General features: G+C 48.3%; 1 protein-coding gene across 3 annotated transcripts in view; it reads left to right on the forward strand.

The window, feature by feature from the left end:
• RAB14 (RAB14, member RAS oncogene family) overlaps positions 1-16,928 on the forward strand; it is a 102,164-nt gene that overhangs the window by 56,148 nt on the left and 29,088 nt on the right. For all 3 annotated transcript variants that reach the window (XM_030207566.1, XM_030207563.1, XM_030207565.1), the window contains 2 exons: positions 5,243-5,420; positions 14,917-14,983. In XM_030207566.1, the coding sequence (XP_030063426.1) occupies positions 5,243-5,420; positions 14,917-14,983 (245 nt within the window). The remainder of the gene's footprint in view (positions 1-5,242; positions 5,421-14,916; positions 14,984-16,928) is intronic.

Genomic DNA, 16,928 nt, shown 5'->3' on the forward strand with positions numbered 1-16,928 from the left:
CCGGTGTCGGAAATGGTATTTCAAGCGGACGAGTCGGAGAAACTTACTGACTTCACGGTAAACCTGGAGGACGTAATGGGGCAGTTCAGCAAACTGAAGAGTAGCAAATCTCCTGGACCGGATGGTATTCATCCTAGAGTACTAATAGAACTGAAAAATGAGCTTGCGGAGCTACTGCTAGTGATATGCAACTTATCCTTAAAATTGAGCGTGGAACCGGAAGATTGGAGGGTGGCCAATGTAACACTGATTTTTAAAAAAGGCTCCAGGGGAGATCCGGGAAATTATAGACCGGTGAGTCTGACGTCAGTACCGGGGAAAATGAGAGGCTATTATTAAAAACAAAATTACAGAGCACATCCGAGGACATGGATTACTGAGACCGAGTCAGCATTGCTTTTGTGTGGGGAAATCTTGCCTGACCAATTTACTTCAATTCTTTGAAGGAGTGAACAAACATGTGGACAAAGGGGAACCGGTTGATGTTGTGTATCTGGATTTCCAAAAGGTGTTTGACAAGGTACCTCATGAAAGGCTACAGAGGAAATTGGAGGGTCATGGGATAGGAGGAAATGTCCTATTGTGGATTAAAAGCTGGTTGAAGGATAGGAAACAGAGAGTGGGGTTAAATGGGCAGTATTCACAAGGGAGAAGGGTAGTTAGTGGGGTTCCTTAAGGGTCTGTGCTAGGACCGCTGCTTTTTAATCTCTATATATAAAAGGCAACACCAACGTTCTATGAAGCCTCCAGCCGGAAGTGTGAAGGGGGAGAGATATCCGGTTTCCCCATGAGTGTCTGCCCCGTCCTCGCTCTCTCTGTAACACAAACAGTGAAGGAAAACACAGCAAAGCACGAAATCAAATCGCTCTCTCTGTAACAGTGAAGGACTCAGAGGGGGGAGGGGAGAGAGGGCAGAAGCCCTCACTATCTCTGTAACACAAACACAGCAGGAAACTTAACACTGAAGACTTGGAGAAAATTGTTAAGGATTTGGGGTACTCCAAATCCCAGCATCTCCCTGAAGATAAGCCTAGGCCGGCTTCCAGACACGGACTGGCTAAATCCTGTTTTCGGGATGTGTGCCGATATTGCCCAGGTCGAACTTCTAGCTCCTTTCAGCGTCCCTGTTTCTAGTAAGGATCTTCCTTTCGCAATGAAAAGCGAGCTGTGGGAGCCCCCGGTCGATGGGGAGCTGCTCCTCGCAACTCACAATGATGAGGCGCTGGCCCAGTCTGGGGTGCAGCAGATGGGGGGGAGGGGGCGCCTTTCTCTGTTTCTCCCAGAGTGGGTCAAGGTAACTTCAAACCAGTGGGTACTAGACGTGCTGAAGGATGGATACAAACTGGAATTCAGTGCACCCGTCACAGACTTTTTTCTGGAGTCTCGATGTGGAACTCAGTCAAAGCGGGTAGCGGTTCTAGCCACGTTACAAGAACTTCTAAGGCTGGGAGCCATAGTGCCCATCTCTCCTCCCGAATTGCGCAAAGGCCACTATTCCATTTACTTTGTAGTACCAAAGAAAGGTGGTACCTTTCGCCCGGTTCTCGATTTAAGGGTCATGAACAAGTTTCTGCGAGTTCGTCATTTTCGCATGGAGACATTACGAGCCGTTATGTCAGCGATTCAGTCAGTAGAGTTCTTGACGGCACTAGACCTCAAAGAAGCTTACCTTCACATTCCAATTTGGCAACCGCATCAGAGGTTCCTCAGGTTTGCGATTTTAGGTCGTTACTTCCAGTTTCGAGCTCTCCCCTTTGGCCTGGCCATGGCGCCATGCACCTTTTCAAAGGTCATGGTGGTGGTGGCAGCCTTCTTGCGGAAGGAGGGAATTTGAGTTCATCCTTACCTCGACAACTGGTTGATTCAGGCCTCCTCTCCACAGGAGAGTCAGATTGCCACCTCCAGAGTGATCTCTCTTCTTAAGTCGTTGGGATGGATTATCAACGTGGACAAGAGTCAACTGTGTCCGACTCAGACCTTGGAATACCTGGGTGTACGTTTCGACACGAAGATAGGGAAGGTCTTCCTTCCCAATGGCCGGAGAGTAAAACTGGTGGCACAGGTGCACGCCTTGCTACAGATGCCTCGCCCCCGGGTTTGGGACTTTGTCCAAAAGTCCTGGGGTCTATGGCGGCTACCCTAGAAGTGGTGCCGTGAACGAGGGCTCACATGCGACCTCTGCAGTTTCTCCAATGTCTCTGGACTATCATCGCCATCTGCCCTGGACAGATGCGGCCAGGGGCAGCATGTCTTGGTGGATCTGCCTGACCACGTTGCAGAAGGGCATGCCGTTAGCCTCCCTGAATTGGGTGGTGGTCATGACAGATGCCAGTCTGGCTCATTGTCTGCACAGAGTGACTCAGGGGACTTGGACCCCTCTCAAGGTGGCGTGGTCCATAAATCGTTTGGAGTTGAGAGCGGTGGTGAATGCCTTGGCTGATTTTCAGGATCTCCTACAATGGAGACCTGTTCAGGTGTTGTCAGACAATTCGACAACGGTAGCTTACATCAATTGGCAAGGAGGGACTCGCAGCATATGTCTAGCGGTGGAGGCATCTTGTCTCATGGCGTGGGCGGAAACTCATGTTCTTTGCCTATCAGCGGCTCACATTGCAGGCCAGTCCAATGTCCAGGCGGATTTTCTCAGTCGAACTCTGTTGAATGCGGCGGAGTGGGTGCTTGCGGCGGCCGCATTCAGACTGATTTGTCGTCATTGGGGAACTCCAGTGATGGACCTCATGGCCAAGGTGCCCAGATTCTTTTCCCGGAAAAGATAGCCCGAGTCTGCAGGAATCGATGCCCTTCTGCAGCCGTGGCCAAAGCAGGGACTACTCTGTGTTTCCTCCTTGGCCTCTGATAGGAAGAGTTGTTCATCGCATCAGTCGTCATCGCGGGCTCGTGGTCCTGTTGGCTTCAGACTGGGCCCGGCTGTGGTATGCAGACCTTGTTCACTTACTGCTCGACACTCCACTGCAACTTCCGGTAACTCCGGATCTACTGTGCCAGTGCCCTGTTCAGATGGAAAATCCCTCCCGCTTTGCTCTTGCGGCCTGGCTATTGAAAGGAACCGATTGAGAAATAAAGGGTTTTCGGAACCTGTGATTACCATGCTTGTACAAGCACGGAAACGGTCCATTTCGTACGCTTATGCCCGTGTATGGAAAATCTTTTCTTCGTGGTGTGAGCAGAAGACCGGTTTTCCCTTTCTGGCTTCGATTTCAGTGATATTGGATTTCCTCCAGGAAGTCCTTCTAAGGGTCTCGCATATAACTCTCTGTGAGTGCAAATAGCAGCTCTAGCTTGCTTTCGGGGTCGAGTAGCCGGATTCTCCTTAGCAGCTCACCTGGACGTTCTTTACGAGGAGTCCTTCATCTGTGTCCGCCTCTTCGGCGGCCTTCTTGGCGGCTTAACCTGGTTCTCAGTGCATTGCAGGCGCCTCCCATTGAACCTTTACAAAAGGCAACGGATAAGGACCTTACGTGTAAAGCTGTCTTTGATGGCGATTTTGGTGGCAATTTCCTCAGCTCGGCGCATTCCGAACTGCAGGCCTTGTCTTCTAGAGATCCCTTTTTGCAGTTTTCAGATTCGGGGGTCTCGATTTGGACGGTTCCTAAGGGAGGAGTAGCCTAGTGGTTAGTGCAGTGGACTTTGATTCTAGGGAACTGAGTTCGATTCCCACTGCAGCTCCTTGTGACTCTGGGCAAGTCACTTAAGCCTCCATTGCTCCTGGTACAAAATAAGTACCTGAATATATGTAAACCACTTTGAATGTAGTTGCAAAAACCTCAGAAAGGCGGTATATCAAGTCCCATTTCCACTTTCTTCCAAAGGTTGTTTCAGAATTCCATCTCAGACTTCTCTCATCGTTTAGGAAAGAGGATTTTCCAAGAGAGTTTGCATCCTTTCAGCTGTTGGATGTCCGAAGGGTGCTTTTGCGTTACCTTCAGGGCACCAATGATTTTCGGAAATCAGACCGCCTCTTTGCCCTTTCGGGGCCGCGGAAAGGTGAGGCGGCCTCCAAAGCCTCTATAGTGCGATGGATTAAGGAGGTTATTGCGTCAGCTTATTTGTCACAAGGTCAAGAGCCACTCTTGGCTCTACGAGTTCATTCTACTCGAGCACAGGCGACGGCCTGGGTGGAAACCTCTACTCTTCATGTGGATGAAATTTGTCGAGCAGCTACTTGGGCGTCTCGGCATATTCTTGTTAAACACTATCGCTTGGATGTCGCCTCCACTTAAGATGCGAGTTTCGGGGCTCAGGTCTTGGTGCAGGGGATGTCGGCTTCCCGCCCTTATTAGGGTAGGCTTTGGTACATCCCACCAGTTCCTGGATTCGTCTGCTGTTTGTGACAAGGAAGGTAAAATTAGGTCTTACCTGATAATTTTCTTTCCTTTAGCAACAGCAGATGAATCCAGTATCCCTCCCGGTAGCTGACTATATTTTTTCCCGCTTCTCTCTTTTTTTTTTTTTTTTCTCTAATGCAGATTCAGTGAGAGATGAAAAATAAATAAAAAGAAGAATAGATTTTGTTGCAGCTTCGGTTCCATAGTTAGCTTTTCTAGTTGGTTCTTTTTTATTATAGTGAGGATGGGTTTTACGTTAACGTTATTGAGTTGATTTGCCTACTTCTACTACTTTCAAAAAACATATACTAACTGATAGAGGGGCTGGCCGTCTGCTTTACTCCCAAGAGTTCTGTTATCTCTATCTCCACCTGCTGGTAGATGGACACAACCCACCAGTTCCTGGATTCATCTGCTGTTGCTAAAGGAAAGAAAATTATCAGGTAAGACCTAATTTTACCATAATTTCATGTTGTCAGTCAGCTTGTACTGGGTAACTAAGTGGAATAAGATGCCAAAATAAATAACATTTTATTTAAATGTCTGGTTGTTCGGGTTTAAAATAAATATATTCAGCAGATTTTCTGATTGTGTACAAGTATGCTCTGCTTTGCTAGTACTGTGCTATGATTGACCTAATCACAGTAGCATTTTATCATTTAATTTCTTGACCAAGCAGCATGAACTTGAGATTTTGGTGGGAAAAAGAAGTTGTCCCTTTCTGGTTGTAATTTCAGGATCATACTGCCATACTATACAGTTGACAGGTATACCCTTTCTCTCCCACTATTTGCATAAATTTCTTGTGTGCAGAATTCTATTTTCAGATTGTAGTTTCCCTACTGTATTGAGGACTCATTGGGAGGAGTTAATGATTGAATTTTTTTCTCTTACAGTTATGGCTGATTGTCCTCACACAATTGGTGTCGAGTTCGGTACAAGAATAATTGAAGTTAGTGGACAAAAAATTAAACTGCAAATCTGGGACACAGCAGGACAAGAGAGGTTTAGGGCAGTAACACGAAGCTACTACAGAGGAGCTGCAGGAGCACTTATGGTGTATGATATAACTAGGTGAGATGGAATGCTAGCTAATTGTGTTTAGAAATGTTTTTCTTCTAACAAAATTGATCACATTCTGAGAACTCTTAACCAATGCAAGATAATATAATTCTGTATACATAGCAATTCCCATGCAGTATGCCCCATTATATGTGCCTGGTTCATGCAAATATTGTGTGGTTTATGCAAATATTGCTGTGTATGATGGTGTCTTTTATGCACACGGTAGGATAATTGAGAGAGAGTTACATAACAATCCACTGATATATCAATCCACAGAGCCCGTCAACACAGGAAACCAAAAGCAAGCTGGAAATAGTGAGTTTTGAGCAAAACTTTAAACTTGGGTAAAGAAAGTTCAGAAGATAGCTGGGAGATTGTTCTATAATTTTGGAGCTAGGAAAAAGTAGGCTGAATTCCTGGTCGTCTCATAATTTTGCAGTTTTAAGTGAAGGCAGGGTTAAATGATAAGCATCTAATGAGCAAAGAGCACGACAAGGGGTGTTGTATGGGATAGTGAGAGAAGAAAGAAAGCAAAAAGAACCCATGTAAAGAACCTTGTCTGCATTGATGAGAATCTTAAACCAAGCCTGGAATTTTATTGGTAGTTGATGGAGCTGCATGAATAGAGGAGTCATAGTTGAATTTTTTTATCTTTACACAAAAGGCGAACTGAAGAATTTGTAGATGCTGTATTTGAAGGGAGGAAATACCACAGTAAACTTTATTTGCAGTAATGCAGTTAGGAAATGATGAAATCATGAACTAAAAATGTGTAAAAGGCTGAAAATAGAAGACATTTCTGATACAAGAAAAGCAATGAAGCCAGAAATAACCAGTTTAAGTACCTGGTTAATCTGGTAGTCAAACGAGAGATGGGAGTTATTTCCAAGGTAGTGGGATGATTCTACTGTTGAAATTGTAATATTGAAAAGTATTGGAAGAAAAGGTTGAGAAAGGAGTCTAAAAAGCAGTGATTTTAGATAGATTTAGAACAAATTTGGTGAGTAGCAAGCCAATCTGAAAGAGCTGTTAAGGCATGACTGAAAGAATGATAGACCAGGGACAGCTAGAGATGTTGGATAAAAAATCAAATGAATATAATCAGAGTAAAAGGAAAACCTAATATTGAAATCATGGATCAATGTGGCAAGTGGGCTTAAAAAAATATTAAAAAAAGAGGTGAGCGAATGGAATCTTGAGGGGACCCCGCACGAAGGAGGCATATCAGCTGAAGTAGATGTAGAAGTGAGAACAGAGGTCAGAAACAAACCCATCGATAGACCAATATCCCTAAGGTGGATCAGAAGCAAGTCATGGTCAATGAGGTTGAATGCTGCCGAGTGATCCAGTGACAACAGAAAAATGATGTTTCCATATCATCATGCTGATCAATCCATAGACTGGTGGGTTGTGTCCATCTACCAGCAGGTGGAGATAGAGAGCAATCCTTTTGCCTCCCTATATGTGGTCATGTGCTGCCGGAAACTCCCCAGTATGTTCTCTATCTCAGCAGGTGGTGGTCACACACAGCAGCAGCTCTGGCTAGGCCTCCAAGCCTAATTTTTAGGTTTTGTTGAGTGCCTGGGGTTGAGGGCTCTTCTTGAGCAAGTGCAAACCTGGTGGCGCCAGGTCCCTCCTTTTCTCCCCCCTCCCGCTGGCTCCGTTTAAAAAAAAAAAATTTTGGACGTCCTTAAGGGCGTTTATTTCGACGTTTATTTAAACGTTTATTGCAGCTACTCACTGGGACACCAGGTCGTTACAGCTCGGAGCGAGAAGCAGGTAATTTTTACCTTTTTATAGCGGGCAGGGGGTTCCCCGATTGATCTCCACGTGGCCTATGGCGTCGGAGGGCGAGGGCGCGAAGAATTGCTCCCCGGACCGCGTGTGCGCTTCTAGCGGGGATACGGGGGTTTTAAAGTCTGATTCGCCCTTGTTGGGTGTCAGTTTGGAGGCCGGTCAATGTCCCGGGTCTTCCTCCAGCGCGGCGGTTTTTCCCGCCATAAACGCCCATCCCCCGCTGCTCGCCTCCGCCATCTTGGCCGGCCACTCTGCTCGGACAGCTTCTTCTTGGGCCGCCCTTGAGCTGGGAGACGTTCATGCCATGGCCGCCCTTGATTTGGGCGACGGCAAAAAAGCGGCTAAAGTTAAGCGCCGTTCTTCCCGCGCGGCTCCTTCGCGGAGTGTCGCGCCGGACGCCATCTTGGATGCGCAGCAGGTTGCTCCCCCGCTCTTGCGAGCGCCGGTTGAGGGTGCGTCTAGGGCTGTGGCCCAGGCTGCTGAAATACACAGTCTGGGGGGTTTCTCCCCCGAGTTTATTTTGCTGCTGCATCAGGCCTTCCTTATGCAAAACGCTGCCCCTTCTCCCTTGTCCGATAACGGGGTTGAGGCCCCCGGAAGTAAACGCCCTCGGGTGGATTCCCAGGCCTTAGAGGACGCTGTTTCCTCTGATGTAGATGAGGGCAGCGTATCTGAGTTCTCCCAACGGTCCTTTGGGGATTCCTTGGAGGAGACTGATTCCCGCTCGGATGGAGCGGATGACCCCTCTGCAGCGCGGATCTTTCGCTCAGAGGATTTGCCCAACCTGTTACTGCAGGCCATGTGCATTTTGAAGATTTCCTCGCCAGAGGAAGTCTCTCCCTCAGCCCCTGTTGGCTCTGCCATTATGCTGGGGACGAAGCGCCCGCCTAGAACCTTCCACGTGCATGATGCCATGCACACCTTAATTTCGGCTCAATGGGATGTCCCGGAAGCAAGCCTCAAAGTGGCTAGGGCTATGTCCCGCCTCTATCCTTTGCCTGAAAGTGAACGTGAGGCCTTTATTTGGCCTACCGTGGATTCTTTAATCACTGCGGTGACTAAGAAAACAGCGTTGCCGGTGGAAGGTGGCACGGCCCTAAAGGACGCCCAAGACAGAAGATTGGAAGCGGCTTTAAGGTCGTCCTTCGAGGCGGCTGCCTTAAGTGTGCAGGCCTCAGTTTGCGGCTCCTATGTGGCCAGAGCGTGCCTGACGATGGTGCAGCGGGCTTCCCCCTCGGATCCTTCCTTGAGGGCTGACTGGCCGGCCCTGGAATCGGGCTTGGCTTATTTGGCAGACTTACTGTATGATGTCTTGAGAGCCTCGGCTAAAGGTATGGCTCAGACAGTCTCTGCGCGGCGCTGGCTTTGGCTGAAACATTGGTCTGCGGACCACGCCTCTAAGTCCCGCCTGGCTAAGTTGCCTTTTAAAGGCAAGCTGCTCTTTGGGGTCGAGCTGGACAAAATCGTGACCGATCTCGGCACGTCTAAGGGCAAGAGGTTACCAGAGGTCAGGGCTCGGGCCAGTGCTCGCCCCGGTATCTCCAGAGGACGGTTTCAGGAAGCCCGTCGGTACCGCCCGGGCAAGTCGGGCTCCTCTGCCCCCTCTTCCTTCAAAAGGAACTTCTCCCCCAAGCAGCATTCCTTTCGCAGAGACCGCCGTCCCGGAGGTACGCCCTCTGGTCCTCCCCCAGGGTCTCGTACCCAATGACGGGGTCCTGGTCCATGGCCCAGTGCAGATTGGAGGACGCCAGTCCTCGTTTCTGGGCAAGTGGACCAAAGTAACTTCAGACGCTTGGGTGCTGGAAGTCATCAGAGACGGCTACAAGTTAGAGTTCTGCCGACCCTTAAGAGACGGGTTTGTACTCTCTCCCTGCAAGTCTCCGGTCAAAGCTGTGGCAGTGCAGCAGACCTTGGACAACCTGATCCGCCTGGGTGCGGTCGTTCCAGTGCCAGAAAATCAGATTGGCAAGGGACGTTACTCCATTTACTTTGTGGTACCAAAGAAAGGAGGTTCTGTCCGGCCTATCCTCGACCTCAAAGGGGTCAGTCGGGCCTTGAAAGTGCGGCACTTTCGCATGGAGACTCTCCGCTCTGTTATAGCGGCAGTGAAGGCAGGAGAGTTCTTGGCTTCCTTGGACATCAAGGAAGCGTACCTGCATATTCCCATCTGGCCTCCTCATCAACGCTTTCTGCGTTTTGCAGTCCTTTCGGGTTGGCTACTGCTCCGCGGACCTTCTCCAAAGCAATGGTGGTCATCGCGGCCTTCCTGCGAAAGGAATGAGTACAAGTCCATCCTTATCTGGACGACTGGTTGATCCGAGCCCCCTCTTATGCAGAGTGCGGCAAAGCTGTGGACCGGGTGGTTGCTCTTTTGAGCTCCCTGGGGTGGATCATCAACTGGGAGAAGAGCCAGCTGCGCCCGACTCAGTCCCTGGAGTATCTGGGAGTTCGATTCGACACCCAAGTGGGCAGAGTGTTCCTGCCAGACAATCGGATTGTCAAGCTTCAGGCTCAGGTGAACCAGTTCCTAGTAGCCTCTCCTCTTCGGGCTTGGGACTATGTGCAGCTGTTGGGCTCTATGACGGCTACGATGGAAGTAGTGCCCTGGGCCAGGGCTCATATGAGACCACTACAACACTCTCTGCTGCAGCGCTGGACTCCGATGTCGGAGGATTATGCTGTGCGCCTTCCCTTGGACCCAGCAGTGCACAAGGCGCTGAGCTGGTGGATGCAGACAGACAAGTTGTCTGCAGGAATGCCTCTGGTGACCCCGGAGTGGATTGTCGTCACGACGGACGCCTCTTTGTCGGGCTGGGGAGCCCACTGCTTGGGAAGGACAGCGCAGGGGCTCTGGTCTCCTGCAGAGGCAAAGTGGTCTATCAACCTCCTGGAACTCAGAGCCATTCGGTTGGCGCTTTTGGAGTTCATCCCGGTACGGGCGTTGAAGCCAGTACGGGTCCTGTCGGACAATGCCACGGCTGTGGCCTATGTCAACCGCCAGGGAGGTACCAAGAGCGCCCCTCCAGCCAAGGAGGCCATGAATCTATGCCAGTGGGCGGAAGCGAACCTGGAACAGTTGTCAGCGGCCCACATTGCCGGAATCATGAATGTCAAGGCGGACTTTCTCAGTCGCCATACCTTGGAGCCCGGAGAGTGGCAGCTATCTGCTCAGGCATTCTTGGACATCACGAAGCGCTGGGGCCAGCCGAGCCTAGATCTGATGGCGTCATCGGCCAATTGCCAAGTGCCGCGCTTTTTCAGCAGAGGACGGGACCCTCGATCCCTGGGAGTAGATGCTCTTCTCCAACAGTGGCCGACACAAGAGCTTCTCTATGTGTTCCCGCCCTGGCCCATGTTGGGCAGGGTGCTAGACCGGGTGGCAAAGCATCCGGGCCGGATAATCCTGGTGGGTCCGGACTGGCCCAGACGTCCCTGGTTTGCGGACTTGATCAGGCTCTCAGTCGACGATCCTCTGCGGCTGCCAGTGGAGCAGGGCCTGTTACATCAGGGTCCCGTGGTGATGGAGGATCCCTCCCCCTTTGGTCTTATGGCCTGGCTATTGAGCGGCAGCATCTGAGAAAGAAGGGCTTCTCAGACAAGGTCATCGCCACTATGCTGAGAGCGAGGAAGCGCTCTACTTCTACTGCTTACGCCAGGGTTTGGCGTACCTTTGCAGCGTGGTGTGAAGCAGGCTCACTTTCTCCCTTCACTGCTCCAATTTCTTCAGTGTTGGCATTCCTGCAAGAAGGTCTGGAGAAAGGCCTGTCGCTCAGTTCCCTTAAAGTCCAGGTAGCGGCTCTGGCTTGCTTCAGGGGCCGCCTGAAGGGTGCTTCCCTGGCTTCGCAGCCAGATGTGGTGCGCTTTCTCAAGGGAGTTAATCACCTGCGCCCTCCTCTGCACTCAGTGGTGCCTGCGTGGAATCTCAACCTGGTGCTAAGAGCCTTGCAGAAGCTGCCTTTTGAACCCTTGTCGAGGGCATCTCTGAAAGACCTGACGTTGAAAGCAGTCTTTTTGGTGGCTATCACTTCAGCCAGAAGAGTTTCCGAGCTCCAGACGCTCTCATGTAGAGAGCCTTTTCTGCAGGTCAGTGAGGCAGGAGTGACTATTCGCACAGTGCCTTCCTTCCTGCCCAAGATTGTTTCTCGCTTCCATTTGAATCAGCAGCTTTGTCTCCCTTCCTTTCGTAGGGAGGACTACCCAGAGGAATACTCTGCTCTCAAATATCTGGATGTGAGACGAGTCATCATCAGATACTTGGAAGTGACCAATGATTTCCGGAAATCGGATCATCTGTTTGTCCTGTTTGCAGGTCCTCGTAAGGGTCTGCAGGCTGCTAAGCCTACATTGGCAAGATGGGTCAAGGAAACCATTGTAGCGGCTTATGTGGCCGCGGGGAAGGTGCCGCCTATCCAGCTGAAGGCTCACTCCACTAGAGCTCAGGCGGCCTCGATGGCAGAGGCCGGGTCCGTCTCCTTGGAAGAGATTTGCAAGGCGGCAACTTGAGCATCGGCCCATACCTTCTCTAGGCATTACCGCTTGACTGTGGCTGCTCGGGCGGAGGCCTGGTTTGGAGCTTCAGTGTTGCGGTCAGGGATTTCAATGTCCCGCCCTGGGTGAGTACTGCTTCGGTACATCCCACCAGTCTATGGATTGATCAGCATGATGATATGGAAGGTAAAATTATGTATCATACCTGATAATTTTCTTTCCATTTATCATAGCTGATCAATCCATAGCCCCTCCCAGATATCTGTACTGTTTTTATTCTGGTTGCATTTCAGGTTCAAGTTTAGTCTTCAGTTCCTGTTCAGGAGGACTTCGTGTTCAAGTTTTTCAATGAATTCTTCAAGAGTTGAGACGAATTTGTGTTACAGTGAGCTGCTGCATTCCTCTCCCCTCCATTTTACGGGGTTGGATTGAGACTTAAATTCTGCCGGCGCTCCCTCCCGCTTCGTGCGGCTGTAGGGCAGCTTTGTACCCCTCCCGCTTCGGCGGTGTTAGGGTCAGTCAGCTCCTCCCGCGGTTGCGGTTGCAGGATAAGCCAGATCCCCCTGCATCGGCGGGTGTGGTGTCCTTCCCCCGCTCCGCGGGGATGAGCTGGACGGATTCCCCTCCCCCACTTGTGTGGGGATGAACTGGGTTAATTCCCCTCCCCCGTTTCAGCGGTGGTGAGCTGGGCAGAGTGTCCCTTTGTGGGTGTAATTCTCTAAGTGCTGAGTCCTGCGGATGGAGCTTGGATATCGACATACTGAGGAGTTTCCGGCAGCACATGACCACATATAGGGAGGCAAAAGGATTGCTCTCTATCTCCACCTGCTGGTAGATGGACACAACCCACCAGTCTATGGATTGATCAGCTATGATTAATGGAAAGAAAATTATCAGGTATGATACATAATTTTACCTTCCTGAATCCGGATATGAATAAAGTCAGCTAATAAGTGTTGCAATAGTTGTTTCGATACTATGATTATTCCTGAAACTTGTCTGATGAGGATGAAGAACCGATAACTCATTTATGTGATTAATTGTTCAAAAACTATTTTTCTCAGAGGACAAGCAGGGCATTACTTACAAGTGGGTATTGCGGTGCTGCGTTGCCCAGTCCGCTTTATAACAAACCATAAGAACTTTTGTGGAGCACGAGAGACGCTGCACCTCACATGCGAGGGTATCTTCCCACCCGCCTCCTGAGCTGATACCCCAGTCTTTTCCCAGTGTCAGCCCTCAATGAGCATATCTGGGTCTTGCTCCCTGAGCTGCTGGATGGCATCTTAGCAGCGCTGTGCATCGGTGTCGGGAGTGTTTGTGCCTACTGTCCATCCTGCTGTGGGCCTGCTGGCTCTTTCATTCTCTTCTTTTGTAAAGGAAATGGCTGAGGCCATATATAGTACACAGTTTTTTGTATATCTTCCTGTGCTTCTCTGCCCCTGTGTGTGTAGTTGTCTACCTGGGTTGCACACTTGTACCCAAACCTTTTACTGGTTGATGTCGGTGAATGTTATTTTGGACCCTCTGGACATATTAGATGCTGTACCATTGAATTTCTTAGCCTACATATTTACAACTACCATCGGTTGCTTAGAAATCCTGTTGCACAGTCTATTTTGCAACCATCTGTTAGAGAGATTTGAGGGCTGTAACACTCCTTATACTAGTGACAACATCAGAAATCCATATTTCTGCATCTGTCTGCTCCTTGGTGAGCACAGTCTACTAGTTTGGACTGATTGCAGGATGAAAAGGAATAATAATTAGTATGTGATGAGCTTGTGTGTGCTCCCTCAGTATACGTATGGGTCCAAGCAGTACAGTAAAAAAAAAAAAAAAAAAAAATGGATCCTGTGAACCTCATACGATAGAGAGGCGGAAGAATCTGTTTCGTGGGCTTGTGGTAATGGTGTCTTAGATAACATAGCTATCCATTAACATAAATAGAAGCTACAACTTAGAACATTGAGGAACATTTAACAGCTGAAGGAGTGATTTATTGGTTGTGTTGCTGGAGGTTTTAGATTGTGAGCCCATTAAGGACAGAAAAGTACCTGTAAAAAATAGTGTATGTAAACCAGTTTGTATCTACAGAAAGGTGGTTTATCAAGTATGGATAAACATTAATATAAATATAGCTGAAAAATGTCTCCCAATTTAAATGGGTTTATGTTGAAGTAGAATTGTCAGTTGACACAATCTGATAAATCTAGTGGGCTGATGTTTTTAGCTGCATTTCATTCATATATTGGTATTGACAGATGCATTTTGTTTAATCTGTATTTCCATTATGTTACTTCCCACTGTTCCAGGACATGTGGGTAGCCATGTCCTTCGACCAGCAGGGCCCCCTCCTGCCTAAGGGACCCACCACCTTCAGCTGCCTGCACAGGAGCCTCATGTTCTGCAGAAAATAAAATGGCCACTGTTCCTAACACTGAACCAGAGACCCGGAGCTGGAAGAATGCAGCCGCAGTGACGGTCCGCCCTATGGGTGCAATCTCCAAATCACCCCTTCCACTCGGAGTAACCGGCCTGCACATCGTGCAGCGGCCTGAGGAGAAACGCTGTCCCCTGCAAGAGGAGTAACATTTTACGCCCTTGGTGGGTGCAGCCATATCCTGCAACTACCACTGCACGGGAAAAAACATGCAAAACTGCGCTACATACCCGCTCCCGCCAGTCCAGATCTGTATTCTCCCAAAAAGTTTTTTTTTTTTTTAAAGCGGAGCACAGCACCTTTTATTTTATTTTTTTTAACCAGAGTGCTGTACCAACAAAGATGTCCAGAGGCCCAACACACACCAGGGAAGACTCACCGCACCGGGTCCATGCTCCAAGGGTCACAGCCACCCCCTGCAACGGTAGAGCAGAGCAGGAGGGAAAGCACGACTGGGACCTAGCACCACTCGGTATGTCAGCCAGCTGCTCGCTATTCTCAACTGGTAACCAGTTGACCAACGAGACAGGGCCTCAGAACCAGAGACGGCGATAGTCTGTCTAGCCACCTGCTGGATATAGGAGATACCAGGAACTGGACTGTAGCAGGGAGCTGTGTAGTGGTGCTCAGTTCTGTATTCTGTCTCCACCTGCTGGTTGATGGACATGACTGCCCACACATCCTGGAATAGTGTGAAGAATTGATGGAAAGAAAAGTATCAGGTAAGACCTAGTTTCTCCATTGTTACCTAAAATATATTTTTTCCTTTTACTTCAGGAGAAGCACATACAACCATTTAAGCAGCTGGTTGACAGATGCAAGGAACCTTACCAATCCCAATACTGTAAGCTGTTTGAAATTTTTTTTTTTAAGATTCTGCACTGTCATTAAACAATCAATAATGTTCTGTATGTATATTTAAAACTTTTTGCAGTCTGCTTTAGTCTGTTAGATAGTTGATTAGAGTTAACACTCATGTGTGATCATTGCATACACCAAATGGTAGCCCACTTTCCCAGTAATATATCCCTCTCATCCTGCACAAATTCCAAATTAGGCCCACTACAGTGATTCTCATAGCATATTTTTGTCTTCATAGTAACTTTTTTTTTTTTTTTTTTTCTCAAGAGGCCTGTGCAAGCTTCAGATGTTTCCATATTTCACACTTTTATTTGCTAGCTGTACTTGCTGTACACCACCTTGTACTACATATAGGTAAAAATCTAAGCAATTTATAATCTGAATAAATAGGGAAAGGTGGGAGTAGAGATGAAAGGTGACTTGTGATAGTGACAAAATTGTAAGGGAATAGGGGTTAGGTTGGAAATTGAATTAATCTAAGACACAAGAAGAGGTTAGGCTGTGTAAAAGATCTGTGGTGAAGTCACATCAGGACAACTATGGACGTAGCCATTATGTATTATATTAATTTGAGGTACTATTACATGGGAAGGCATGACTACAATAGTGAATGTTAAGCAATGTTTTAAATGTCTTCAATGAAAGTTCTATCTGAAAATCCAGTGGCAGAGTGTTATATAATATAAGGGCTGTCACACTAAAACAAGTAGTCCTGACCAGATTAGAGAGAATCTGCAAGTGAGTTGGAACCACAAGCTGATACTGATGCATAGAACAGAGGGGCCTTGAAATGGGTGTAGGGTATATGAGAAAACTAAATAAGAAGATTCCCAGAGTGAAGTTTCTGATGGGCAAGAGTTAAGAACCAATATTAAACTTTGAGACATTTTCAAGTTATGGTTCTGATGATTTGGGAATGAGTACCTAGTTGTCACCTTTCTGTTTGTGGCAGGAAGGAAACCCTCCTATTTGTTCTCGCTTAAATGGAAGAGATTTAGGCATAAGCATTGCTATACTGTGACAGACCGAAGGTCATTCAAGGCCAGTATACTGTTTCTAACAGTGGCCAATCCAGGTCACAAATCCTGGCAAGATCCCGGAACAGCAAAACAGATTTTATGCTGCTTATCCCAGAATATGCAGTGGATTTTCTCAAGTCTATCTTAATAATGGCTTATGGACTTTTCTTGTAGGAAATTATCCAAACCTTTTTAAACCCTGCTAAGCTAACTGCTTTTACCACATTCTCTGGCAATGAATTCTAGAGTTTAATTACTTGTTGAGTGAAGAAATATTTTCTTCGATTCATTTTAATTTTACTACTTAGTAGCTTTGCATGCCCCCTAGTCATAGTATTTTTGGAAAGAGTAAACAGCGATTTCGGGTCTACCTGTTCCACTCCACTCAGTATTTTATAAACCTCTTTTCTTTGTCATCACCAGCAGATGAATCCATTAATTGATGGGTTGTATCTGCCTACCAGCAGGTGGAGATAGAGAACACTGAAAGACCATAGTGCCTCTAGGATGGCTAGCCCCTAGCCCCAACTGCCTTCAGTATTTCTCTATCTCCCAGCAGGTGTGGACGTAGCTTGATCAGCTCCTGGATTTCAGACTGCCTAGGGTGGCTCCTGTGCTTGCCAGTTGAGCAGGGGTGTTGTGGCTGGTGGTGCCCACTTTAAAGGCATATAGGTTCACCCTTTCCCCTGCCTTACCCATTCCCCTCGCCTTCCGGAGTCCCTCTGTTGCTGCCTGCCTCCAACTTTCCTCACGGCGTTAAAAAAAAAAAAAAAAAGCGCGCTTTTACTGCGTGGCTGTTCCTGGTTCTGTGCAGCTTGACTGGAGCTCGTTGACTCGGTCTTCTGAGGTGAGAGTGGTGCCCAGCTCCTCCGGGGAGGTCCCATGGACGCCGTTCCGATCGGGGTAAGT

This window comes from Microcaecilia unicolor, chromosome 6, assembly GCF_901765095.1.
Source record: "Microcaecilia unicolor chromosome 6, aMicUni1.1, whole genome shotgun sequence".
NCBI lineage: Eukaryota > Metazoa > Chordata > Amphibia > Gymnophiona > Siphonopidae > Microcaecilia > Microcaecilia unicolor.